Source organism: Laetiporus sulphureus, assembly GCF_001632365.1.
Source record: "Laetiporus sulphureus 93-53 unplaced genomic scaffold LAESUscaffold_47, whole genome shotgun sequence".
Classification (NCBI taxonomy): Eukaryota; Fungi; Basidiomycota; class Agaricomycetes; order Polyporales; family Laetiporaceae; genus Laetiporus; species Laetiporus sulphureus.
The window spans coordinates 80,798-106,455 of record NW_024468556.1 but is presented as its reverse complement, the minus strand read 5'-3'; the positions used below and the strand labels follow the sequence as shown (position 1 = coordinate 106,455).

The following is a 25,658-nucleotide window of genomic DNA, read 5'->3' as shown; positions in this document are numbered from 1 at the left end:
TAATTCATGCTTTGATGCACCTGAAAGCCTCACTCACCAACTCTGGTCTGAAAGATCAGCCAATATAGCCTATCCAGCAGCGAGCACGGCCCATCATAAGCAAAACGCTTGATGAAATTTGACTTTGCGGCCATGCCCGCACAAGGCTGCTATCGTTAGACTTGACCCTCAAAGCCGAACACAATCTTTTCGCGCTGTCGTGAGGCATAGCTAGGTTCTCACTTCAATTAATCTCGCTGAGAGTGCTCTGTGAGCAGTGTCTTCTCATTCGCCGTCGCCCGCACCTTTGATCGTTGCGATGTTCTGTACTGCGTGCCACCTTGTGGGACCGTTTACGCGCTGAGAACATCTCCTTGTGCACCCATATCTCAGTGATTCTAAATTCTCGTCCCCAGGAACAATAGGGCAGAAGCATGGGAGAATTAATGTAAGAAGATCCAATTGTGTGGATATAATATCGAAGTCCAGACTGCGCTTTTTTATAGTTCCAGTGGGGCCGGGAATCATGTGCCTCTTCGGAGGTCATTGTGAACATCCTGCTTGCGGTCCCGTCCATGCGGATTTGGCACCGCACCAATCGACGAGACATGCTTATCCTTTGATTGGATCCCTCCGCGCTAGTAAGTTCGACTATTCGTTTTGAAAGGCTTTCATCAAGAAAATCTCACTGTCTAGAGGATCTAGACGCGCTTATGAACGATACATCGACCATTTCATATAGCTCCTTCGTGAACGTTGGCAAAAGAGGTACGAAGTTCATAGGCAACGACTCTCTATATGAATTGTACTCTGCAACGTGAGAAGATGTGGCGTCTCCCTTGATCAGGCATGCGAAAACAGAAACTATAACATCGCGTGCTCGCGGCGATTGGGCAACATGACGCCTGGGCTCGGCAAACTACTCATGACTATCCGCTTCTGGCGACTGGGGCATAATCTAAGCAAGGGCCCTGACGCGGAAGATTGTGCGGAGGAACTTCGACAGATCCGGTGCCTTTTGATAGCACATAAAGCTGTCCGAACGACGACAGTCATCTGCTGAAACGACACTTTCCCCCACGCGGCACAGAGACTCGGCGGCACAGCAGCAATGTCACCTTCTGGTAGTAACTTTGCGCTCGCTCCGACGCTGGGCGCAACCTACATCGGTATGGTCTTGACCGATTCAAAGAAGACGAATGGCTGACCGTAAGTTCAGGAACCATCTTTGGCGCAATGTGAGTTCTATAGCCCCGAAGACATGCAGGGCTCATACTGTAAACACAGCCTGTTTGGTGTTACCAATGTTCAAACATACATGTACTACAAGCGCAGCAAAAATGATCCGCTTCTGATGAAGATTTTGGTGCGCAGAAGTTCCTTTTTCTAAAGAAACAGACTTGTTTGACGAATATCAGGTCTTTTGCCTATGGCAAGTGTGGCGCCTTCACTTCCATAGTCAGTAATCATTGGGTTCTGGGTCTAGGATACTGGACTGTTTGCACCAAGCGTTCATCACACATGCCTTCTACACATACGCCGTCATTGACTTCTCGAACGTGCTCGCACTCTTGGCACCAGAGTGGTGTGTCTATCTTCTTCCTCGATTTATCCATTACAGCTGATCTTGACGTGTGATAAATAGGAGCGTCATGGTAAGTCAGATCCGCATACTTTGAGATCCGTATCGAGACATTTACGACGCTGATAGGCGCATGTTTTCGTTGCTGTGAGTCCTTCTGTGAAACCTTCATACGTTTCTCCCGCTTAAGCTAGCGTCTTAGAGTACAAGCGACACGCTCGTGAGAGGGTAAGCGAAGCACAACTACTAGATCGACGGCGGTTGCTGATGCCACCTCTCTGAACAGCTTATTCTGCCACCGAGTGTACTTGTGTGAGATCTAGGCAGACTTATCTGATGTATGCTCTCTAACGTGTTGTCTAGTAAGCGACAGAAACTGGGTCATCACCACTGCGATCGTGAGCCTCGCAGATACGCATAGCCGTAGCCTGGTAGCTTACCATCGGCACAGGCCATCAGCACTATGGTGGTTTTCGGTGCGTGCTACTTCACCATGTTCTAGAAGGGCCACAAATATGAAATATGTACGATAGGTAGCAGCTGGGGTGCGCATCAATTTACGATGATAACGGACAATATGTGCCTGTGATACTCACATATTTGTATGCGGCCTAGCGTTCGCAATCAAAGGGTACGTGTTCAAGCTCATCTTCACGAGGGGATCGTGCTCACATGTTGCTCGTGGGCAGGCTCTCTTTGTCCGATTATTTTGACCTCACGAGCATCACGGTTGGCTTCCTATTGGTCCTGCATCGCGTTCCTGCTAAGCATAAATGCGTGTATCAGTGGTTCATATATACAAGCCTCATCTCTGCAGTGGTTGCAGACGTGCTCATCGCTAGTTCTCTCTGCATCCTCTTGAGTCGGCGTCGCTCGGCTTTCGCAAGGTACGATGACTACTGGTATATATCTAGTCCTGACGTTCATTTTCACACCACAGAACGAACTCAGTGGTCCGCGTGTTAATGATATATAGCATCAACACCGGTGCTCTGACAAGGTATCATCGAATCCCCAATGGATTTCATCAATGACTCATTGTTCCTCTGCAGTCTCTGCTCCATAATTTGTCTCATAATCGTGAGTTCGCTTGTGCAATATGATCCGTGGCTGCTCTGAGGATAGTGCAGTACGCAACCGAGCCGAACGCTACAAAGTTCACATTCATCGCCATCTACTTTGTGCTTCCCAAGCGTAAGCGGGACTCATCTCAAACAGAACGTCACCTTCGCCTCACCGCCACGCTTGTATAGTGTTCCTCAACTCCCTTCTCGCATCGCTGAACGCAAGGCAGGGTCTCCGAGAGAGGTCAGTAACTTACAGCGCGGACGGCGTCGTGTCGATCCCTCTATCCAGGCCACCAGGCCACAGCGTGGTATCCAGCAGCAGTTACAATCACAAAACGGAGCAACAACATAGCGGCGGAGAGCGGGTGGGCAAACCCTACTGTTCACCTCGGTTTGAATCAGCTTTGATGCAATCGACTTCGCAGAGTATCCAGATTCACATCCGGTCCACTAGTGACATAAAGACCGTGGACACCATAACTGATGTTTCTGGGGTATGTATGAATTCAACCGGTGGCTACATCCCGACTGATGACGCGCCTGGATAGGAGCATGAGTCTTGGAACGCTCTTTGAAGGATTTACCACCAATCATCCGGGAGATGATCGACTCACTCGAACATTCGTTCCCAATCTGTGCCGATCATATGATTTCTCTAATACATCCCAGGACTTCAAGCCGCTCATTTCCTTGCGGCTATTTGATAAGGAGACGTTATGGTCTCAATTTGCTGGAGATTTTGGGTCTTTCATTGTCATCAATTATTTTGTTGTCGAACATACGTATGTGTTATTAAATCTTGCAGGCAGTGCATCACGACGCATGTGGCACTATCAGCGTTTTGACACCTTTCACGGCCTCCGCGGCTGTGCTCCTGATGAAGAGACCTTGGAGCGCAGCCATACTCGTCCGCAGACCCAGCTTCATGTCGTGTTCGACCGTCTCCTGGATCTCCCGGCCCATGCTCTCGAGCTGCTCTTCGCCTATGTGCTCGTGACCATCCGCGCCTCGATAGAACTGCATGAAAAGCCTGCGCGCCTGCTCTGGGGCCGCGTCGTCCAGAAGGACCGCAAGGTCGACGCGTCCCGGCCGGATGAGCGCGGGGTCGAGCCGCTCCGGGTGGTTGGTCGTCATGAAGATGATGCGCTCTTCCCCTGACGCGACTCCGTCGAGCGCGTTGAGGAATCCTGAGAAGGTCACGGAAGATTGGTACCTGCAAGAGATTTCTGCTCAGGAGCACGCCCCCAAGACGTGATGTAAACACTAACCCGTCTGCCGTGGTCTGCACCCGCTTGTTAAATGCTGCATCGACATCCTCGATGAGCACAAAGCTGCGTTCCGGGGCGTTGGAGAGAAGATGGATGAGCTTGTCGTCGGCGAGCCCGCGTTCAGACAGATTGAGGAGGCAAATATCATACGAAAGAGCGCCTGCAAGAGCTTGTATAAATGAGGACTTGCCCGAGCCTGGCGGACCATGAAAGAGATATCCTCGGCGGTATGGGATACCTTTTAGATTTCATATGAGAACCGGCGCCGCAAGGCATCGGTAGAGAGCATTCGCACCTCGATCCTCATACCATTTCCTCCTCTGCAAGAACGCCTTTGCGTCCTCCTCGATGCGCTCTGCGACACCTTGCGCAAGCACGACACTTTGCAACGGACGCTTCCGTCGTGGCTGGCCGAACGGCCGCCATTCTATTCCCCATGCTGTATGTATCACCAGCTTTCCCTCTTGCGCACGGAGTGCCATGTCACGAGCCTCTGATAGCAGCTCGCGGAACTTGTCGCGATCGCGCGAGAGCGTGGTAAGGGTGACAGTCTCCCAGGGGATACCCGACATCAGCTGCTGAGATCGCGTCTCTCGTTCTCTTTTAACCTGCAAGCACGCAAATGCTAAGGTAAGGACGCGATGATGTAGAATGAGCATTATCCAGAGAACGCGCCTGCATCCAAGCTTTACGGTATCGCAAATAGTGCACTCCGGGTCCAGCGACGAGCTTGAAGAGCACGGAGGAGCTGCCGTTCTTCCGCTGCTCATGCAGGGTCTGGACGCTGATCTGATGGCTACGGATCCATGATTCCGGTGACCATATTCTCTTCGGCTGTGCTGCTGCCTCACTGTTACGCTGGGCCATCCAAGTGAGAAACCAGTCATATGCCGGATCCTTGTTGTTGATTTCAAGAGACACAAGCATGCGACGACGGAGTGCTACCGACGAGATAATGAGGGCTTGACGGAGCGCACTCAGGCCAACCCCTAGGCCCTGACGAAAGCCGTCATGAGAGATGGCAATCCTGCTGATCGGAATGACAACGTACCATCAGACCAAATCCGGCCTGAAAATATGGACTATGCTTGAGAAGCACATCCGTTCAGCGACATCACAGAGGAAACGGCAAAGTACGCACTTGTCTCCGAACAAACTGATTAGCATTGTTGAGCTGCTTGCTGGAGCCACATTGGGTAATTGAGAAATTGGAGGCGGCTGCATACTGCCAAAGGTACACAGTGTTTCGGGTATCCTGGCAGGCACGAAGCTTAAAGGGAATCAGTGAGTTTAGGCTGAGAGTCTGCGACGCGGAAATGAAAGCGCGTCGGCCAGCGTCTATGTGTTGCACGCCTTTCCCTCTAACCTTTAACGAGATTTTGATGGGCCCTTCATGGATTTTTGTGCCTCTGGTAGATTGTCGGAGCCGCTGGTCATTGCAATGTTAATCACTGTGGCCGACTGAATTAATGAGTTGTGGCCCCAGGTAGCGGACCGTCTCGATCCGCATTCGTCTGACACGGTCACTACTATAGCTCGTTACATCCCAGTTACTCTCCTAGACTGTCGTTGTCTGCCCAGCGTCCTCCACGCAGCACCTGCATTCTACGGCGTCGGATATACGCCTGCTGTCCCGTATTCAGGTGCCAGACAAGTGCGCACCACAGTTTGTGTTCATTGTCTGACATATGGTGCTTCCGGTGGCTGAAATGGCAGGAGTCATTCGCCTTCATCATTGGAGTCTCATTCAGGCTGCTCACTCATGACATTCTCTATGAAATCCTCAATCAACTTATGGACACATCTGGAAGGACCTGGGATTTTCCTCACAACCAACTTACAATTCTGGCCCAAAATTTGAGGTAAGTTAAGGCTGGCTAGTCAACGGTGGCTATTTACACGCGCCCTAATCTTGTTGGATGTTGCAATTCTGGTAAGCATGTGGTTGCCAATTGTCGTGCACTAACTCAAGCTCAAGCTTCATCCGCACACTTTTCTAGCTGTCACTGTTCGCATTGCATCAATTCCCAGACTGTCATCTTGTGCTTCGGCGAACGAGGTCTAGTATTGCTTTCATGCCTGCCCAATCTTCTATAATTCTCAAGGAACTCTATCTCCATGAGGATGTCAGAGCTGCAATCTCGTTAATCCCTTGAATCTCGGATCCCATGCATCATTTCGCGAGCCCACTAGATCGAGATGGCTTCGCGAAGTACACTTGGACCGTTTTTCCTCAAGGACAACGTCATGGTACCATTCCTTCAGTCACGGTGTGTGAGTACATGAACAATCTCCAAGCACCCATGCACGCTTCAGCAATGCTGCCTGCTTCCCGACACACCATTTGCTTGTAACCGCCTCTCACGTGTCCAATCTCGTGGCATCGTTCGATGTCGATGACCCATGTTCCACCTCACATTCTCACCCGCATTTCTCAAGACCACGACGTCCGCCTCGCAGTCTTAACGATATCCCCATATCTTCACTGTTTCTCCACAATTGCTTCGTCAGCTTGCGGACCCGGCGCAGAATGCCCAAGGGGCAACCTGCTACCAGATTCTCGACAAATTCCGCCACCGATTCTTCAAGCTTCAAAAAGCTCATAAATGCTTCGGAGCATATCGCAACGACGACCCAGATCTTGTTCACGTTCCCCCACTTCACCCTACGCTCGTCATCTTTCTACCGTTTTCTTTCGATATGACGGTCTCGTATGGGAGATTCAACGCAATCGCTAAGGTAGCCAGGCCCTTGTTCTAGTTTGTCAAACAGCCAGCGCCTGTTCCCAAATGAACTTGGACATAACCTTCACCATCTCCCCGGTACACTCATGGCCCACTCCGGGCTGAATAAAAACTTGTTTCACACCACCTTCTCCCACGTTCAGATTCTCCACAAACCCTCGCGATGCTGCCCAGGGAACTGACTTGTCAGCTGTGCCCGCCAAGGCGAGCACCTTCTTGCCGAGGAACGGATTGGAGCTGCCGGAGGACATGTATGGCGCTGCGGCTGCGTCGTGCGCCTGGATGAAGTGAAGTAGCGATTTTGGTATGTGTGGTGGTGTGAATGGGATGCCCATCTCCTTCGCTCGTTCGGCCATCATCTTGAGGTAAGCCGGGCAGCCTGTAATGGATGCTTCTCGTTAGCGATGGATTGTTTTCTTCCTGATTATATATGGTTGCTGACCGGCGATCACAATGCCGATTACCACCCTTGGCTCTGCGAACGTGTCATTCAGTCTTGCATAGACGAGGACGTGACGTACAACGCCACTTACCATTTCGTAAAGTATACCATGTAGTATGGCCTCCGAGGCTGAGGCCCCCCACGAGCCATTGCGCGATGGTACGGTCTCCGGACGGATACAAGTACGACGGTAGAAAGTCAATCAGGAAGGAAATGTCTCTCGACGTCCCAGCTGCCATTGAGAATCCTTCAGTGGATCATGTTCAGCGGAAGAGCGTTTGAGCAATGTACCGATTATCGCATACATGTCCACTCTGTAAGGACCGGAAGGTATTCAGCAAAACATCGGATTCCGAGCAATTTAGAGTAGTTATTAACGCACGCGTAGCGCGCATTGTTCTCGGATGCTTCTTTCTTCCAGCCGTTATTTGCATGCCTGTCCACAACCCGTGAGCCGTGATTGCGCAGACCCTTCATGAAGATCAACGCGTCAGTATCGTCGAATCCCCAAACTGCACGATGACGGCCAGGCACATACAAAAGTCACGATAAGCAGATCCTGGGCTTGATTTCTGCTGGCTTTGCGCTGTTCCTGGGTCCACTTCAAAGTAGACTCTGCGATCCACTCGCAGTCTTTAACCGTGCGCTTCCTGCCATGTAGGAGAAACAGGACGGTGACAGGTGTGGCAGGATCTGTCGCGTTCGGTTGTGAGTAAACATGCACTGTGATGCCACCGATAGCAAGTGTCTGCTTTGTGGCCGTCGACATGGGTGCAGTTGAACAAATTATTAACGAAAACTAGGAGGTTTTGAGCTTCTGCCTATTTGATCTTTGTAATAGATTATGGCCGCATAAACGGCACCATCAGCCACTCATCGCGCTCTGGACAACACTAGTCTGCATCAGTACTTGTTGCCGTCTAGTAGCCTGGACGATGGCTCGACGATCACAGTCTAACCGGCCCAGAAGATCCAGGTCCATGAGGCATGTTGTAGGCAGACCAATTTCACGTATCCTAATTCTTGTCGTTTACTGCTAACTTCTGGGTACGAGGATGGCTGAATAGTTGTGACTAAGCCTGCTACATTGCCGCGCCGCGACTATCATTCGTTGCAAGGCCGTCGTACCGTGACTGGGTGTCTAGAACAAAATACGGCCTTGGCCCTTGACTGGGAACCTATCCACCCTGATCTCTCGCCTACTACTATGCTCATCAGCCTTCTACCAAGCTTTCTCAATAAGCACATGTATCTTGTGTGAGGAGGAACCCCGACAAGCTCACCATAATCGCTATGCCAGTTGTGAACTCGGATGTAGCTCCTTAAAGAACCAGTACTTGATCCCAGATAAAATTTGACATGATCTTCACCATGTCTGGCGTACACTCATGACCCACTCCCGGCGCAACAACAACCTGCTTCACACCACTTTCCCCTACGTTCAAACCCTCCACAAAATCTTGTGACGCCGTCCAGGGCACCAGCTTGTCGTCCGCGCCTGACAGGACAAGCACTTTCTTTCCGAGGAACGGGTTAGAGCTGTCGGTGGATGTGTACGGTGCCGCAGCTGCATCGTGCGTTTGGATGAAGTCCAGGAGTGACTTGGGTATGTACGGTGGCACGAAGGGAACACCGTTCTTCTCCGCTCGTTCGGCCATGAGCTTGATGTAGTCCGGACAGCCTACAATAACCATTCCTCATCAGCAATCTGTTATCCTTTCAGAAGATACTGCTGCTCACCGATAATCGGAATGCCGGTCTTCACCCTTGGCTCTGTGATGCGTCGTAGTCTATCAAATACGAGGACGTGATCTAGTTGCTCACCGTTACGCAAGGTATACCAGGTAGCATGACCTCCCAGACTGATCCCTCCTACGAGCCACTGCGCAACAGCACGCTCTCCGGACGGGTACAAGTACGATGGCAAGAAATCAATCAGGAAAGATACATCTTTCGACGTTCCGGCTGCCGTCGGAAGTCCCTCAGTGCATGTCACCCAGCAGAGGGTCTGAACGGCGTACTGTATATTGCGTACATATCTAAGCTGTAAAGCATTACCCATAGAGAGGGTAAGTTATCAGAACATAAGGGTTGACGGAAGTGACTCCGACTCACCCGTGGCGGTCGTTCTTCGCGGGTGCTTGTTCCCTCCACCCGCTGTTCGCCTGCACATCAATAATGCGCGCACCATGATTGCGTTGATCCTTCACCATGTCAGTATCGCTCAGAGATCAGAGACTATGCTAATTAATAACATACAAGGGTCACAATAAGTAGATCTTGAGCCTGCTTTCCAGTAGACTTGCGTTGCTCTTCCGTCCACTTCAAAGTGGACTGTGCGACCCACTCACACTCCTGCGCCGAGCCGGTCCTGCCGTGCAAAAAGAACAGGACAGCCACGGGAACCGCTGCATTCGTTGCGTTCGGCTGTGAGTAGACATGCACGGTAATGCCGCCAACAGCGATGGTCTGCTTGATTGGCGTCGACATCGACGTTACTGAGCAAGATAGCTCGTGGAAACGAGAAACAGCGGGCTTCGTTTCTGCCCATGTTATCTCTGCAGTGTATATGGCGGGATAATGGCGTGTAACCGAGGACGTCCGGCAGCGTCAGCTGCTCGCTCCGAGGAGTTCCCAATCGCGCGACTGTCTCTTCCATGCACAAATATATGCACATGCTTCCAACCAATACAAAAATAATGAATTCTAACAGTCCCATGATATCCGCTACAAGAGTGAGTCGATGAGAATACATAGTCCATCCGGATGCTCAAGTCTGCATGCACTCCTTGAGCTGAGCGACGTGGGCATCGCGGCGTTTCACCAAATCAGCATGGTGCATCGTTGAGCGCAGCTCGCCTTCGTACTGCAACCCGGACGCAGATCCATGTGAGCAGCAGCGCTCGTCATGTAAATACACCGCACATACATACCTGAAGCAACTTATCCGTTTCCCACATACGGTTGGGTAAGCTCTCTAGTGCGACGTAAACTGCGGGAATGGACCCGCAGTGTAACAGCTCCTGCTCGTTCATGCGCAAAATGCCGAAGGCGATGCGGAACAAGACATCCAAGCCATCAACCAGGAAGATGTCCCACACTCTAAACAAGGTCTGCAGACCATGAGCATCCTATGGAGCGGCGACGCGGTAAAGCGCAAACGTACCTCAATAGGCAGACAATCAGTAAACAATGACAGAAACCATGAGAAACAGATGGCAGGGAGATCGACTCCCAGTTCAGTGAGGTGGTGATACAGCTTCGGTATGTGCTCTTGCACGTAGTCCTGCAGCACCAGCGGACACGCACGGGAGCTAAGGAGCGACGGAGAAAAGAAGTCGGGCGGCAGGATGCGCTCGATGATTGCAGAGAGGACCCAGAATGCCTCTTCTTCATCTGCATGAATCAACAGAAGCGTGGACGTCACAAGGTTCATCCCTTGGCAGTAGCCAACGGATGGGTTCCTCCTGAGAATCGCGTCAATAGACTAATCCTCGAGGTGGATGAAGACGCTTACCTGCTGTAAGCCGTCAGAACTCTCCGCAGCTTATCCACGCCTGCGCCTGTCCGGCCGAAGAAGACATTCAAGGGCATCGTCCTGCAAACATCCTTCTCAATCTCCCTGACGACTCCAGACTCATCGTCCGACTGGGCCAGCAGATCGGTGAAGATACCGGGCTCGCGCATATCAAGCCCGCCACTACACTCCAGCCACGCTTTTGATCGATAAACCAAGGGTATACCATGGCGGACCAGCCGGACAAATTCCTTCCTTTCATCTCGGTATGCCGGAAGCCCAAGCTGCGCGAAGCCGACCAAACCTCCGCTATGCTCAAGCTCCTCTTCTCCGACTTCCGTGCCGAGTCCCAGAATCGCAGCTGCGCCTCCGCCGCCCACATTCGGTGTTCGCGAGGATGACCCGCCCGAGGACTTTCTGGACGCCCGTCTGTGCTTCAAGAATGTATCCCATTCCTTGCGCTGTGCAGCCTCCCGCTCATCATGCACCTCGACGAGTTGTGCAATCAGCTGGCGGATAGTCTTCGCACACACATGGCGCGGGGTGTCTTCATCGACGCTCAGGATGGAGGTCAGCAATCTCGCGGGCTTGCCATGCAGTGTACCTGCACGCTTCCTGGCCTTCGTGGACGAGGGCGAAGTGCCGCGCGACGGTTGAGACGAATTGGGCCCGGAGTCTGCTGTAGGCAGGCTATGACTGGTTCGACGCGTGCCAGAACTCTTGATGCTCATCGTATCAGCCATCTCGTCCACTCCATCGCACTCACATGCTTCCTTCACGATTTCGATATTGTCGTCCAAGTGTCCCTCGTCCTCGGGCCAACTGTTGTCCTCCTTGCGGTCGGCGATCTTGATGCCCGTGAGACACGCAGGTGCAGTGTTGCCGCATTCCTTCGCTCGGACGAGGAGAAGAGCATCGTACTTTGACACATCATAGATGAAGCCATATCGGTCAGTCACGCCTTCGTGGCTGAGCTCGTCGTATGGTACCGACAAAGCAGACGCCGCATCTGGCAAAGGGATCGAGAAATGGAAGTCGCGAGATGTCAAGGGTGTGTAGGTTCTCGATAGATAGTGGGTCGGTGGCTTGGCATCTACGGGTATGATGGACTCCAATGGCACTGAGCCGGGTCTATTTGCAGCCACCTGCTGAGATGGGCCACCGCTTGGTGCGATGGATTGAGAGGACTGGGCTGACGGATATCCTCTTTGCACGGAACCGACTACAACAGATACCGCCTTTCCTTGTTGAGCCATGAAGGATCCGAAGAGTGGCGATGCGAAGGATGTAAAGTTGACACTCGGCTTTCGCCGATCTGAGGGCCGTTGACCGCTCTCAGATGGAGAAAGGTGAGCGAGAAAGGGTGTAAGCTCCCCGGCAGGACTGATCATATTCTGGCCATGGCCCTCTGACCTCTCAGGTCGGTGCTCCCTTTTCTCCTTCGGTCGTTCCCGTAGTTCCAGCCCCTCCTCTCGCGCGTTTCGCACCAACTCCATGGCCTTCTCCGCAATGAACGTACTCGTCTCGTGGCCCTGGTCATCCAGAATACTGGAAGGGTCAGACGTCATCACACGCGTTGCCTGTATGATGGCACGTAGAGACGTTCCTTGAGGCGGTTTCTCGTCAGCCGTGGAGCACGGGTCTGTCGACAGAGACGGTGGTTTTGATGATGATGCTACCTCTGAGACTTGTGATGAGCCGCTGGGATGGGATGGGAGGTCACCTCGCACAGGAGATGAAGCGGCGGAGCATACGCTCTTGGTCTCCCTCTTGGATTCCTTCGGATCCGCGGACGCGGCAAACGCATGTATATCCGTAACGGACAGATTGCGGCGCTTTCGAGAACTGAAAGAGGAGGTGGAGGGATTCAGGATGGAGAGCCCCAGAGAACCAAAAACGCTGCGTGCAGCCTTACGACGACTGGTTTTAGGCGTCTGTGGAACCGATTGTGCAGCGGCGATGTCGTCGGCGAGATTCTGTGATGATACTGTTCGTGAAGGACTGCTTCTGATCGATGCTGAAGCGTCATCATCCAACGTAAGAGAAGCTCCACCATTGTTCTTCTTGTTCTTGGCCCACCATGCACCCATCCAATCACCAAATAATACGCGGTCAGACTTCAAGCTATCGTCAGGGCCATTCGTAGCATCCTCGTAAGGCGAGGCAACAATCTGTGTGGAGTCGATGAGAACATTGACTGTGGAAGGATTCAGTGATGGTTCAGAGTTTTGCAGTCTGTCGGAGTCTGCTTGGAGAGTGGCTACACTCGCATCCATGTCCATGGGTGCTAAGATCGGTGCCAGGGGCGTATTCAACTCGAGTGGAACGTTTGTTGATAATGATACGTCTTCTTCGATGGCTTCAGTCAGAGACTGTGTGAGAGACTACAGTATGTTAGTGTGATATTATATACTATCGAATAAGACCCACAGTTTCACTATGACGCCTCTCCACTTGATGATGTTCCTCGTCATCGTTAGGAAAGAGAGACTGAAGAATACGCTCAGCGACGACCTTCTCCGATGGCGGCAACTCCTTGAGCAGATGTTCTGCCCTTTCGCGCCTTGCAGTCTCCTTCTCTTGGAGTAGCCTGCGAGTCTCCTCTAGCTCCCTGTGCATTCGTGACAGCTTGTGCACCGCAGACGACAATACTCTCAGAACAGAGTGATACGGATGACTAGGGATACTTGATTGAGGAGTTGTATCGCGGTACTTGGACACGGCGTCTTCAATCGCGTCGCCCGGCATCTCATGCCATTTTGTCTGCAAGATACGTGCATCGGCAGCAGATCCTGAATCAGCGTCAACAGCGAACTCGGCGTCGGGACCATTATCAGTGGAGGACACGGAGGGCACCAGGTTGCCACTGGAGGATTCGACAACAATCAGAGGTGCAGGCTTTCCTGTCCTGTCACCACCTCATTCAGTCAAAGGGTGATGGACGTAAAGCACTGTCGGTTCACTGACTTGCGCCTCCCACCGTTGCCAAATCCGCGGACGCTACCATCCCAACTGTCGCTGTTATATCCCGCGTGCTCTTCGATGCTGTGTTCTACTTGTGCCTTGAGCGAGAAATAGTCTACAGAAGGCTTTCTATCCTCAGAAAGCTGCGTACTGCGCAGCTTGCGCCCTCGAGAAAGAGCTTCGTCTAGGAGCAGAGGGTGCGTATGCGTAGGAGTCGAGACCTGTGGCGGTGGTGCCGATGTCATGGTCGCGAGGCAGGAGAGCCGGCAGTAGCCTTAAGAGACCTGGAGAGCTTTGACAAATTCACCTATAGTATTATCACTCCAGAAGCACCCTCCAGATCTCGTCTGTCGGCGAGCTATCCAGACTATCGAGTGCCAGATGAAGTTGTAGTGAATAGGACGCACAGCGCAGAGAAAGTCGAGGAATTATAGAGTAACTGTTTGTTAAGTAGGAGGTTCGGGCGTTGTCGCCATCAACAGAAGCACGCCGACGAAACAAGAGACACTTGCAGTCGAACAAAGTCGCGAGCAAGAAGTTGGCCACAAAAGGTGTTACCATAAACGGAATTGGAACGGCGGCTACACGCAGCCTCATACTTTCACGTCGCGTGCATCTCTCTCTGCTGTCCTCGCTTTCGCTTTCGCAATGGGTTGGTTTGGCTCCTCGAAGCAGGAGAAGCCTGACCCTGTATCCCGGACGAGCAGAAAAAAATGTTGGGAGAGTCGGGACGCGTACTTCGCCTGCCTGGATCGCGCTAGCGTCCTGACACCAGGTGACGAAGGCGAGGCCTGCATAGAGGCGAAGACGACGTACGAGCAGGATTGTGCAAAGAGCTGGGTAAGTTTTATTTCTCTGTCTGGGATATTTAGTATCTCTGACTACCTTCAGATCGACTATTTTAACAAACGCCGAGTTTTGGAGGAACAGCAGAAGGACGTCCTTATACAAGCGAACGTTCAAGCTCAAGTCGCGGCTCGGAAATAGCACGCATGACTGTTTGTACGCTACGATCACACACATGCGATCGTGCTGCGACTGAGATAGTTGGGTTCTTTCATTGTACGTCCTGAATGACTCGCATGGCCACCGGCCATTCCACCACGCGGGCATGCATCGTGACTTTCGGCTTACATTCCATTGTCTACAAGACAGTCACCATGTCGTGATCGGAATCTACTGGAATCGACCCATTGTATACGAAGCAGACAGCTCACCATCACTTTATTGATGAACTGATCAAAGAGCGGTATGCTGTGTTCCCTAACGCCTGCGGAAACGTGGGCCGAACAGCCCGAGCAACATTACACAAAGGATGATTATACCCCGAGCCCGATGCATGGCTCACCGTCTGTGATGCTTCCATGAAAGGAGTTGTGGGTGCCGTCAGGTGGTGTTGTCCATGGAGTAGTGCGGCGAGTTTCATGAGTCACCCGATGCGGTTGGTAACCTGCCATTTCTGCGCTTCAACGCACTTGCCGACGGTTGCTTCGTGCGCGTCTCGCCACAGTCGCCCAGGACTGCTCTTACTTCACAGCCTGCTCCCGAGTGAACGCCGCCCATCATGATAATCTGTTATGGTGCGTCATACATCTCACACAGCACGGCTCCGTCCCGTTGCGGGTTCTATTCGCGCTGTGCCCCAGGCTGATTGACTGATATCCACCTAGGCTCGAACCGCCACATGTAGAACTCGCCCATGCTGTCTGACCCCGTTTCTTCTCATGGGAGGAGCCCCATTGTTGCTGTCAATGGAGCCTCACGACATTGTTGCGTTGAGCGAAAGACAATTCACTGTTATGGCCCAGCACTGATGTCCGACGTCGGGTCTTGCTGTCATTCACCACGACCGGGCGAGCCTCCGGTCCAAAACCTACCCGACCGACTTCCCCCCGCACAGATGCGTTTCAGGGAGACATCAGTGCGGACCAACAAACGTTCTGTATCTCGTGATCAGGCGCCTCCGCGAACCTGATTTCCCTGCCACGTACGGCTATTACGGACCATTGACACAGACTCAATTCGTCGGGTGAGATTCTCACTGCGGTCGGCGCCTGCTTCATTGCCTTCTCCATCTTCTATATGTTCATGTTTACGGTATCTTGATCGATACTCACACCGCCGCGGCGCTCCCAGCCGTCCATAAGACCTCAGTCCACCAGGCGTGCCCCTCCGTTGTACCCTCATCACTAACCCCCATGTGGCCACAGCACACTTCAGAGTACTCCAGCCTCTTCTTCGCCGGCCTGCAGGCGATAGCGAGCAAGAGCAGCAGACCGTCTTCCATGATTGCGGGCCCATCGTCCTCCACGTCTCGTCCACTGCCACACACTCCAGGCAAAAGAAAACACGCGAGGACCGTTTCTGCTCCTCACCATGATCCTCCCCAGAAACCGCTGCCGAGCGTCAAGCCGGCCATGCAGTCCGTAGATACACCACAAAAGGGGGCTGCGAGCGCCTCAACGAGTGCCCGTGCAGATGGCAATTTGGGCGGTTACTCAGACGCGACGAGACGCGGGGAGAACGCCCCTGTGTCCTCCCTAAAATCTCCTACGTATCGGTACGTGCAAAATCTGCCAACGACGATGCAGATCAACTGAGCGTTGATTTCCAGCCCGAGAGATCCGGAGACGGATTCGCTAGCGAGCGATCACACCGAGCGCTGCCCGTCGCCTCTCACATCATTCCTCTCCTTCGGCCACTCACCCGAAGAAAGCGCGGTGGATCTCGCCCCGAAGCGCGAACGGCGGATCTCCATCCAGACAATGCCACTTCCTCGCAAGACGTCGCACGCACACAAGCGTCGCTCGGTGGTCAGCGTTGATCTGTCGCCCCTGTCGGAAAAGCAGGGCGTGTTTGGGCACAACGTCGCTGCGACGTTCGTGTTTGACGAGGTCGGCCGGTGGGGCGGCGACGACGTGGCGGGTAATTGGCGCCAGGGAACGGAGAGCTCGTTCCAAGATGACCGCTCGTTCCTCATCACATCTTTTTGAAGCATCAGTTCTCTGATGTTCCCCGTCCCTTCTGTATTTTTTAAATCTTCCTTCTACTTCAAGCTCTGATCGGTGCTCTGTACTTGACTCATATGCTAAGCATGACACGTTTTTTCATCATCTCTTCATTCATAACGTTATGGACGCATAGATACGCTACTGCTCATACTGTTACATCTGTACACGACAACCCGGGCCTCGATTGCTCGGATGTTGAATGTATTAATGGATGATATTCTCGGACAGGCTGACAAGCGGAGCTCACACCATCGGTACCAAGGACCGACACGCGCACACCCTCTTTGATACATCGATAAGTCAAACCTAAAATCGTCCAATCCTCGGGGCCTAGATGGGCATAGCACTGCGGCGGTCTTCACAGCTCGTGTTTCACCTAATACAAGCCCCAGCGAGCAAGCGCACGCCAGCCCGTTCTCGTAAGCAGCCCTATCACCACAAAGGCGAACAGGAATCGCAACCTCCGCAAGATCCCAGGGCGGCTTCCGGGGCGCGGGGGCAAGGCAGGTGCCATGAACCAGTTGAGCCTCTCCGTCGCTGCCCGCTAGGTACGACCTCTTGAGCGCCGTTTCACCAAAGATAGATAGTCAGACGCGTACCTTGTAAGGAGGATACCTCCCCGACATCAAGATAGTATCAATCCTAGCTCACGTCGTCAGCTCAAGTCTGTCAAGGTAGGTTCATACACGTGAATGCTGACCAGTTGGGGTTATCCAAGGTTGACCTCAAGTGGGTGAAGGTGTCGAAGCCGTACTTTCCATGGCCGTATCCATCTGAAGGGCGACGATGTGAGTATACGAAGGGTTATATGACGCGGGACGCGTACATCCGCTGGGGCCGATACCACCGAACGGCAGACCATGAGCTGACACGGCGCATCGCGGTCAGTAAAGTCGAGGACGATGCAGGCCAGCGCACGTACTGGCGAAGTGTACGACGACCTCGTTCACCGAGGCGCCTCCGCTCCTGGTGTTGTCGATAACTGCGCCAATTCCGAGTCAGATGCAGAATGCAAGATGCGTTGAGAACTACATGCCCTTGGCCTTGAATGCCGAATCGTTCGAGAAGATATACAGGCCGAGCGGGTCATCCCTGCACCGCACTCAGCACCTTACCTACACAGCACAGAGAGAGGAGGGGATTCCCACCGAGCATTGATAAATTCGATGGCCTCGTCGACGTCCTTGACCGGTATGATCGGCAACACGGGACCAAATATCTCCCTGTGGAACCAAAGTTAAAAAGAAAAATCACTTCATCTCAGAACAAGACACTGACTCGCTCATGAGGGAATCGTCTCCCTTGACGTCCTTCACCAGCGTCGGCTCGACCCACCGTCCGTCCAGGTCCACCTTCCCGCCAAACACCACAGTGCCCTTCGTCTCGTCGATCAAGCGCTTGATGCGCTGCGTGTGCGCCGTGGTGACTATATGCGACATCACATCCGGTTTTGCGCCCGTAGCGAAGAACTCCTTGTAGCTAATGACATTTGCGTAGTGGGAATCAGTGCGGCTAGCAGCGTGCGCTCGAAGACAAACACGTACGCGCGCTGCACCGCGGCGACGAAAGTGTCTTGGAAGTCGCGTGGGACGAGAACATAGTCGGGGGCGAGGCAGATCTGCAGCGGTAGATGAGCGCAGTACTGTGATGTCCATATATTATCAACCTTACCTGGCCTGCGTTGGCGATCTTGCCCCACAAAATGCGCTTCGCGGCAGTGTTGACGTCGCATTTCGGGTCTATGACCACGGGACTCTTGCCTTGACGCAATCGTGTGAGTTGCCATCGGAAAAGCTTTTTCAACATGCCTACCGCCGAGCTGGACGTTGATAAGCACATATGTTCTTTTCAGACCTAGTATAAATCACTTACTTCGAGCGTGACTGGAGTTAAGTGCTGCGCTGCGGCGACACTGATAATCTTTGCCACACGACCACTTCCTGTCGATAATAGTTAGCTTCCGATATGACCTGTTGAGACAGCCCTACCTGTGTACATGACTTTGCACATTGCGATTCGTCAGTAGATGATCACCACACACAAACGAATGACATACTGTGGTCCCACTTGAGCTCAAGGAGCTATCTCAAACGTCATGAATCACCGCTACATGCAAACATATATGACAAGCCTACCCTCGTAGTCTCCGGGATGCTTCCATTGACCATTTGGTACATGTCCTGGTCGAGATATTTCGGCATAAGCTCCCCCATGAGGCCGCTTATAGTAGGCGTCAACTCCGACGGTTTGACAACGACGGCACAGCCCGCGGCCATCGCGCTCGCAAGGGGGCCCAGGGCAAGCATTACAGGATAGTTGAAGGGTGCAATGATGAGCACCACACCCTTGGGCTCCTTGCGGATGGCCGGAGACATGAGGAACCACGAAGCGTCGAATGGCGCCTTCTCCGTCGCGGACCACTTCGCAACGTTGTCGTAGAGATCATTCATCTCCGCAAGCACGACACTCAGCTCCAGCCTGTCACGAAGCTCAAACAATCATGGATTAAAAACGACATCGCGGGACGTACATGTCGACTTCTTCCGCCGGACGTCCAAGATCAGCGGTGAATGCCTCCCGAAAGCGGGCCTTGTTGTCATGTATGAGATACGAAAGCTGGGCGAGCTGCTCCTTCCGGTAGGCGATGGACTTGGTCTTGCCAGACCGGAAACCCTTCTGAAGTGTCTCATAGATCTGACCACGACAATTGGCAGCTCAGATCACAGTCCACGCCACGCGCTTCAGGGTACGTACCTGAGGGATATCCTCGATAGGAGTGTACGTCAACTTGGAGTCGGACATGGCTGCAACAAAGTCGAGTTGATCCAGGAGGCCTTTGCTCTCACGGCAGGAACAGGAGGATTATATAGCAAGGCAAAGTTCAGGCCTCGACTTGATGCTGCCCTGGCGGTGGGTATCACCGCGAGTGTGCGAGTGATGGTAGGAGCTCCGCAAACTCTGCGGCTCGGGTGAGACTCCGAACTGACCGTGACGCGCCCGTCGAGATGTAAGAGTTGAAAAGACTGGCTAGCGCGCTGTGCAATGGTCGTGGTTGTTCCTGTCATAAACAAACAGACCAGTGCGTCGCAGAAATGCAAGTACTCTGAGGGAGATCCACACCCACAGTGCACACGCGACACGCCGATCAGATCAGTATGCCCGAACATTTCGGCCACGATCACGTGTACGCAGCAATAATAGGCGCCTGTCCAGCGGCTGCCGCCTCGCTCAGCTTGCTCAGAGCTGTGCCTGTGCCCACAGCAGTGGTCTCGAATGGTCCGCTTCAAAGTGAGTGCAAAGCAACGAGCCGGCTCGCGTCGACTGACTTTGGCTCCAGAATCGCTGGTTTCTCGTGGAATTCATCCCCTGTGGACCAGCCACGCGCTCTCAGTCCAGTCCCTCCGTAGGATTAGGTGCGAGCGATGTCGAGACAGACAGCAACCGGATCCGGAATGCGCTCAAGCAGAGTGTGATCACACATTTCGGAGACGTTGGCTGGGGCGCGGTGGGCGCGTCCCTGAACGGTGCGTGTCTCTGTCACTTCTATCCATCCATGAGGTCCCGCTGAGCATATTCTCGCGCCGTCTCATCGCAACAGTCAAGTACTTCTCTCCTCAGACGAACGTATGCATCATTCGTGTCGGACGCGAATCGCACAACGTCGCGTGGGCAAGCTTGACGCTCATCACCACGATTGAAGGACGTCGGTATCTGCCCAACGTCGTGCATGTGTCAGGTATGCTCTTCGACTGCTCTACGTCGTCTTTCATCTCAAATTGCAATGAAGGCACGATCAAGCAAGCTCAGCTCGCTGCGATCCGGCATAACAGAGAAGTGATCGCACGATATCGTGCCTTGGCAAAGACTCCCGGTACGTGCTTCCTGCACACACAGTGCAAATATATACGTTGACCAAACGTCACTTTGCTCAGTCGGTTACCAAGATTCATATGATGAGATTTTGCAGACAACCGCCGAGCAAATCGAAGCCCTGCAGGACTGAGATGGTTTCGTCGTCCAGTTGGCTTGAGCAATCCACACCATGCTCTCTCCGTTCGTCCAAATGCACGACTTCCAGGATTCGAGGAATCACAGCTTGCTCCTCAGCTACAACTTGGCCAACAACGTCTGTTCCTCAGCACCGCTAGCCACTGACATCTCCGCCGTCCCATTCTCCCTCATCCACGCTTCCGCCCATTTCACCGTTGCTCCGACAAGCCTATCCACCTCCTCTCTTGTGTTCCCAGCGTGCAAGCATACTCGGACGCGTTCACGGCCCTTCGGCACAGTCGGCCAGACGATCGGGCGTGCGTTGAGCCCACGCGAGCGGAGATGCGCGGACAGCGGCCGCGGGTAGGGTGTTAGTAGGGGAACGACAGGCGTAGGGAACGTTCGGTATGGTGATTGGGAAGAGGACGGCGGCGGCGAGGCGAGGTGTGGAGGTAGAGCAAGTATTGAGAGGGGAATGGTGCGGAGATGCAGGCGTAGTTGGGCAACACAGTATGTGCTCAGCTCTAGGAGCTTTTTCGATAACTGCTAGAGGATCAATTTGGATCTCACGTCAGTTCGTGCGCGGCATACCTTCGCCCCGGTCCCATCCTCGAGCAGGTCAAACGAACAATCCACAGATATGATGTTCGCATAGCCCAGAGAAGTCGTGTAGATCAGCGAGCGTGCATAATTGAGCAGGTAGTCGCGGACGAGCGGGGTCGTGAGCAGGATCGCTGAATTTCCCCGTCAGTGTCAGCAGGCGCGCGATTGACGTTTGGACGGCGGACACGGTCACGCACCACCTGTCCCAGCGAGCGCCTTCCCGAACGTGTGCAGCCGCGCGAGCACCCTCCGCTCTAACCCCAGCAACGCCACCAGCCCGCGTCCCTGCGGACCATACACCCCAGTCGTGTGTGCCTCGTCCACCACCACATATCCGTTGCCCGCAGGAAGGAGTCCTTCGACCGCCTCCACCATCTCCGTGAGCGGCGCGATGGTCCCGTCCATGCTATACAAACTCTCCACTGCGACAAACACGCTGCTCGCACCCGTGCGCAGAGCAGGCTGCTCCCGCAGGAGCCTCACGAGCTCCTCTCGCAGTGCCTGCACCGAGTTGTGCGAGAATGGTCGCCGGAGCGCGGGCGCGATGCGGGATGCGCGCACACCATCGTGTACGGAGGCGTGGATGTGCTCGTCAAAGACGAGCGCATCCCCCGGCTGGGGCACACAGGAAAAGAATCCGACGTTCGCGTCGAACCCGGAGTTGAAGAGCAGCGCAGCGGGGGCGTCGAAGAACGTCGCCAGGCGCGCTTCGAGTGCGGCGTGCGCTGGGCCGTTCACGAGCAGGCGGGAGCCCCCGGAGCCCAGGATGGCAGGTGCGTTGGCGAGCTTGGATAGGAAGCGTGAGCGTAGGACAGGCGAGGAGGCGAGAGAGAGGTAATCGTTTGTGGAGAAGTCTGCGAGGCCTTCGTCGGCGGCTGGGTCCGGCAGCCGTCGACGGATCAGACGCTCCTCGCGCGAGCGGAGGGCGGCGAGGAGCTTCTGGTCGAGCGATGTCGATGAGCCCATGCTAGTGGAGGTGGAGAGCCGGCTTCATTCGATAGCAGAAAAGAGGGATTTTTATGGAGACCTTGGCATTGTCGTGGCTGCACGACGGTGCCCCAACGCAAACGCTTCGCTCGTCGGTCATACATCGGGAACTCGTTTGTCCGCACAGAACGCCGAGAAATGCACGTTGGTCTCGTTGAGTTTGTTCGCAAGAGCTTAATGTTCTGGTGAAGCTACAGCGGGTTAGGTGACTTGCCGGCGTTCATCAGAGGGAATGGGAGTGGTTGCTCTCAAAAGCAAAAGAGGATTTGCTCCGCGGTGTTCGAGGGCCCGGCTTGTATTTAGCACGTGACCGCGTTCAATATAGATATGCGACGCGCCTGCACGCGTACTATCGCGTAGCTACTTGGGTAGAGGCAGCGCCGGTTCCAAATCACAGGTAGGAGAGCATACGTAGCGGGATATATACGCGATATGTAGGTGAGTGACAATCAGAGCGAGGAGTGTTTTCGTCTGGGTAATCTGTATTACGTCGTGGTATAAGGCCGCCATCTCACTGTGCGCCGGCGGAGACAACGGGCCCCTGGAGCGTCACAGTACATTCGTCGCAACGGTGTTTGTCGTCCATACGCCACGACACGTAGACGTCTTCCGCAGTCGACCACGCTAGCAAAAACGTACAGGGTGTCCGACACAGGACGAACGTTCGAAACAGCAGGGAAGCGTTGCAAAAACGATCCAGACACGTACCAGTCATTGCAATCTACACCGACGCGATGAAGCCTATCGGTCGGAAAATCAAACACAGAGAGGGATTGAGGACAGCTAGATCAACAGTGATGAGCAGTGCACGCGTTGAACAATCCAATCAAAGAGCGTTCCTGGCAACCAACAGTGATGTTGTGCATCCGGGCCAAACCTTCAGTGCTGCGAAAAGGAAAGCGAGAAGCGAGGAAATGAAACGGTACGTCGACTGCGACAGATGTAACCCCTTTTTCCCACAAAGACGTTGCACTTCCACGAGAGAGCTGGCTGAGATACACCACCCAGGAATGCGTAGAGAGCAATGTACGAGAGCCCAAAACGATAGGATACATTTGTAGGTCCATTGTCAAGATCGAGACCGAACGTCGGGAACCACCGTCCACAACGCAGAATCGGCTAGAGGGGCATCGCGATCGCACAAGTCCTAGAATGAAACCCACTGTGACGCTGCCACAGCGAACATAACCTCTGACAATAAACGGTCAGGGGCGAACGAATGCGTCGAACGATGTACTCTAACTCACCAAATGAAAGCCAAAACGCCACCAACAGGAACAAGCGGACAGATCCGCGCGATGTTGTTCAGACATCAGAAGGAGCAGGTTGTCTGCTTTTTGACGGGGGGGTCTTGTCGAGAGGTCGGGTTTTTCGAGCGGAGTTTCAAGTCTATTAGGAGCAGGCTCTTCGGACTTTGTAATCGGGTGTAATGTCCATTCTTAGAGTTACGTTTATATTGTATCCCCCCATTGCTTCTCCTGCCATGACTGCTGCCGCCGTTCTCAATGCTACTAGCTCTGGGTCCATGCTCGATGATCTGTCATGCTACGAAGCTACGAAGCTCCTATGGCAACCCAGGGGTTCAACTAGGGCTGCACACATGAACAGGATACTCGTTGAGATCCACAATCGGCTCCTTTCTGCTTGACCTCTTCACTCTGCCCCCGCGCTCTCGAAAGGACAAGAATATCGCGCTAGTATCCTAGCTTCGTATCTAGATGGTCTCGAAATTTCTTCATGGAGAAACGAGCACGAAGGCCCATCATCATGCATACTTCGGCCACTTCGCACGTCCACTGCCATCCAGATCAGGGCAGAATCGTCGCAATCCCTTTGTGATACGCACGCTGTCGGTATCTACCAGGACAGTTGCTAAGTTTTCGTCTTAAGATTGTCATGGTTGCGAGCCTTCTCTCGATGAGTGCTCACAATCTAATCTTCATTTCATCATGTTCTACAAGATTATTGGTAGCTGGCTGTTTGCTCACATTGCACATAAGGTGGTAGGGCCGATGCCGGCAGCGCCCGCTACGATGAGCGCTTGTACACGATGGTCACGCATTGTGTAGCCGGCGCTTGAAGCTTAATTTACGATGGGGGCGCAGGAAAAAAGTGCGGCAGTGATATGCAGTGTTTGGAGGGAAGTGAAATATTTCGGGAGGGCGATGGATGTCGTGTGAAAGGTTTTCATGCTGGTTGAAGTGATTGCAGTTGACGGAAAATGCCCTACAATTGGTTGTGTACGGGCGGTTGTTGGTGCGCGTTGACTTCGCTTGCGGGAGGAGAGCGAGCACTTGAGAGGCACAAATATGGTACATTAGGTAGAAGGTAGTATTGGAGGTGGGTGAGACCATTACAAGTTGCAAATATACTAAGCAGAAGGAACAATTGCAAAGACATGAGAGCAGAGAGATTAACTCGCAATGAGAATTATAGCGGAAAGTAATAGAGCAATTAAGAAGACGACAGATTAAAAAGAATCAGAAGAAATACACGAGCGATCCAGACAAGCATCGACAACAATGGATGCAGGAATGCCAGTGTACGAGCCCTGCACAGCGATTCGTGACATGATGATCGACAATGACCGAGCATACGAAAAAGATGAAAACGAGGGGCAAGGGAGCCACAGAGGAGAAGGAGCAGATCATGAGAGATGACGACTGACATGACGAGCAATGGAGCAATCAGTTTAGGGCAGCCGTGATGCCCCCCAATCGCTAATTTTCGCAGAGAGCCTTCGACACTTCATGGTGATAAGAAACCAACTACTGTCGTAGCAGGAATATGGAATCTATGTGCTCGGAGGATACTTTTCAGCTTTTTGTAGACTTTCTCCGAAAGTGCAATCATATTGTAGACTATCAGAGCCTATTGGAGATTTGCTAGATGGCATAGTAGAATGTACAGCTAAGGGAGTGACAATGCAAGTGGGCACAGATGCGAAGAAGCAAAGCGCATCCGAGCGTCAGACACAACGTTGTGCTTTGTTTGTAGTTTCACGTGATGTCGGAGTTCAATGTCCCGTTCCGATCATCGCGCGTAGATTACTTGGGTGCTGCACTTGAATTTGGCATCATGCGCGCTCCGCAAGCGGGGTTTGGCTATGTACAGCTAGCTCGTCTCCAAGAATTGTAAGATCACCATCATAGGCAAATTTCTAGCGCCTAATGGCGATGATGATGACTTGATACGATCTGGTGGCGATTAATCTCCGTTTCGCCTCATACACAACCGTACATTGCCCATGGGACTACCAATCCATATGACGCTACTCGCCTTCACTTTTCTAGTACGTATATATCAACATCATATTTGTCGTGCTCGCACTACCTCACGAGTGACTGTACTTGAAGGATGTTGACAGCTAGCGCAATGGCACCACGTTGCAGCCGTTGTACGCGTTTCAAAGATGGCTGGATTACCGTACTAAGTGGTGGCGTCTCTAAATACGTCTACTTGCCCGTACCGCTGTTCCTGCAGTCGCTTGACAGATTGACATTG

The 25,658-nt window shown here is 53.1% G+C and overlaps 10 protein-coding genes across 10 annotated transcripts; 3 read left to right on the top strand and 7 right to left on the bottom strand.

Annotated features, from left to right (window-relative positions):
- Positions 1-872: 872 nt before the first annotated feature.
- Positions 873-3,322, top strand: LAESUDRAFT_402461 (uncharacterized protein). The gene is made up of 22 exons (XM_040902318.1): positions 873-1,148; positions 1,199-1,217; positions 1,267-1,345; positions 1,398-1,411; positions 1,466-1,564; positions 1,625-1,634; positions 1,691-1,708; positions 1,764-1,789; positions 1,848-1,873; positions 1,925-1,959; positions 2,013-2,037; positions 2,095-2,106; positions 2,177-2,192; positions 2,251-2,290; positions 2,348-2,448; positions 2,502-2,561; positions 2,614-2,641; positions 2,692-2,755; positions 2,815-2,869; positions 2,918-2,993; positions 3,054-3,122; positions 3,177-3,322. Exons 1-22 carry the CDS (start codon positions 1,091-1,093, stop codon positions 3,201-3,203), a joined length of 957 nt encoding a protein of 318 aa, XP_040760285.1. The 5' UTR covers positions 873-1,090; the 3' UTR covers positions 3,204-3,322.
- Positions 3,323-3,441: 119 nt separating this feature from the next.
- On the bottom strand, positions 3,442-5,063 carry LAESUDRAFT_738645 (uncharacterized protein; the record flags this gene model as incomplete). Its single annotated transcript, XM_040910919.1, has 6 exons — positions 3,442-3,841; positions 3,897-4,134; positions 4,192-4,504; positions 4,572-4,892; positions 4,948-4,978; positions 5,038-5,063. The coding sequence occupies 6 exons, from the start codon at positions 5,061-5,063 to the stop codon at positions 3,442-3,444; spliced, it is 1,329 nt and encodes a 442-aa protein (XP_040760284.1).
- Positions 5,064-6,581: 1,518 nt separating this feature from the next.
- Positions 6,582-8,072, bottom strand: LAESUDRAFT_402371 (uncharacterized protein). Its single transcript, XM_040902317.1, has 6 exons — positions 7,621-8,072; positions 7,465-7,553; positions 7,374-7,396; positions 7,174-7,314; positions 7,083-7,115; positions 6,582-7,019 (listed from the first exon to the last, which is right to left on the bottom strand). Exons 1-6 carry the CDS (start codon positions 7,849-7,851, stop codon positions 6,661-6,663), a joined length of 876 nt encoding a protein of 291 aa, XP_040760283.1. The 5' UTR covers positions 7,852-8,072; the 3' UTR covers positions 6,582-6,660.
- A 102-nt stretch (positions 8,073-8,174) lies between these two features.
- LAESUDRAFT_685087 (alpha/beta-hydrolase) lies at positions 8,175-9,676 on the bottom strand. Its single transcript, XM_040905877.1, has 7 exons — positions 9,342-9,676; positions 9,198-9,286; positions 9,104-9,126; positions 8,907-9,047; positions 8,823-8,855; positions 8,366-8,763; positions 8,175-8,304 (listed from the first exon to the last, which is right to left on the bottom strand). Exons 1-6 carry the CDS (start codon positions 9,570-9,572, stop codon positions 8,405-8,407), a joined length of 876 nt encoding a protein of 291 aa, XP_040760282.1. The 5' UTR covers positions 9,573-9,676; the 3' UTR covers positions 8,175-8,304; positions 8,366-8,404.
- A 168-nt stretch (positions 9,677-9,844) lies between these two features.
- Positions 9,845-14,088, bottom strand: LAESUDRAFT_730035 (TBC-domain-containing protein). Its single transcript, XM_040909766.1, has 5 exons — positions 13,567-14,088; positions 13,030-13,507; positions 10,600-12,983; positions 10,249-10,549; positions 9,845-10,195 (listed from the first exon to the last, which is right to left on the bottom strand). Exons 1-5 carry the CDS (start codon positions 13,806-13,808, stop codon positions 9,989-9,991), a joined length of 3,612 nt encoding a protein of 1,203 aa, XP_040760281.1. The 5' UTR covers positions 13,809-14,088; the 3' UTR covers positions 9,845-9,988.
- A 123-nt stretch (positions 14,089-14,211) lies between these two features.
- On the top strand, positions 14,212-14,550 carry LAESUDRAFT_661530 (uncharacterized protein; the record flags this gene model as incomplete). The annotated part of the gene is made up of 2 exons (XM_040904943.1): positions 14,212-14,403; positions 14,455-14,550. The coding sequence occupies 2 exons, from the start codon at positions 14,212-14,214 to the stop codon at positions 14,548-14,550; spliced, it is 288 nt and encodes a 95-aa protein (XP_040760280.1).
- A 1,211-nt stretch (positions 14,551-15,761) lies between these two features.
- On the top strand, positions 15,762-16,556 carry LAESUDRAFT_716757 (uncharacterized protein; the record flags this gene model as incomplete). The annotated part of the gene is made up of 2 exons (XM_040907276.1): positions 15,762-16,123; positions 16,178-16,556. The coding sequence occupies 2 exons, from the start codon at positions 15,762-15,764 to the stop codon at positions 16,554-16,556; spliced, it is 741 nt and encodes a 246-aa protein (XP_040760279.1).
- Positions 16,557-16,891: 335 nt separating this feature from the next.
- LAESUDRAFT_402208 (NAD-dependent aldehyde dehydrogenase) lies at positions 16,892-19,496 on the bottom strand. The gene is made up of 16 exons (XM_040902316.1): positions 19,329-19,496; positions 19,105-19,268; positions 18,710-19,052; positions 18,631-18,655; positions 18,563-18,574; positions 18,447-18,514; positions 18,387-18,393; positions 18,246-18,334; positions 18,119-18,192; positions 17,853-18,053; positions 17,723-17,797; positions 17,611-17,666; positions 17,497-17,556; positions 17,401-17,439; positions 17,275-17,347; positions 16,892-17,216 (listed from the first exon to the last, which is right to left on the bottom strand). Exons 1-16 carry the CDS (start codon positions 19,374-19,376, stop codon positions 17,162-17,164), a joined length of 1,389 nt encoding a protein of 462 aa, XP_040760278.1. The 5' UTR covers positions 19,377-19,496; the 3' UTR covers positions 16,892-17,161.
- An 881-nt stretch (positions 19,497-20,377) lies between these two features.
- On the bottom strand, positions 20,378-22,664 carry LAESUDRAFT_738639 (PLP-dependent transferase; the record flags this gene model as incomplete). Its single annotated transcript, XM_040910918.1, has 5 exons — positions 20,378-20,456; positions 20,731-21,086; positions 21,135-21,298; positions 21,365-22,103; positions 22,644-22,664. The coding sequence occupies 5 exons, from the start codon at positions 22,662-22,664 to the stop codon at positions 20,378-20,380; spliced, it is 1,359 nt and encodes a 452-aa protein (XP_040760277.1).
- Positions 22,665-24,288: 1,624 nt separating this feature from the next.
- LAESUDRAFT_730028 (uncharacterized protein) lies at positions 24,289-24,441 on the bottom strand (the record flags this gene model as incomplete). Its single annotated transcript, XM_040909765.1, has 1 exon — positions 24,289-24,441. A coding segment is annotated over one exon (153 nt), but the record flags the coding sequence as incomplete, so codon positions are not given.
- Positions 24,442-25,658: the final 1,217 nt, after the last annotated feature.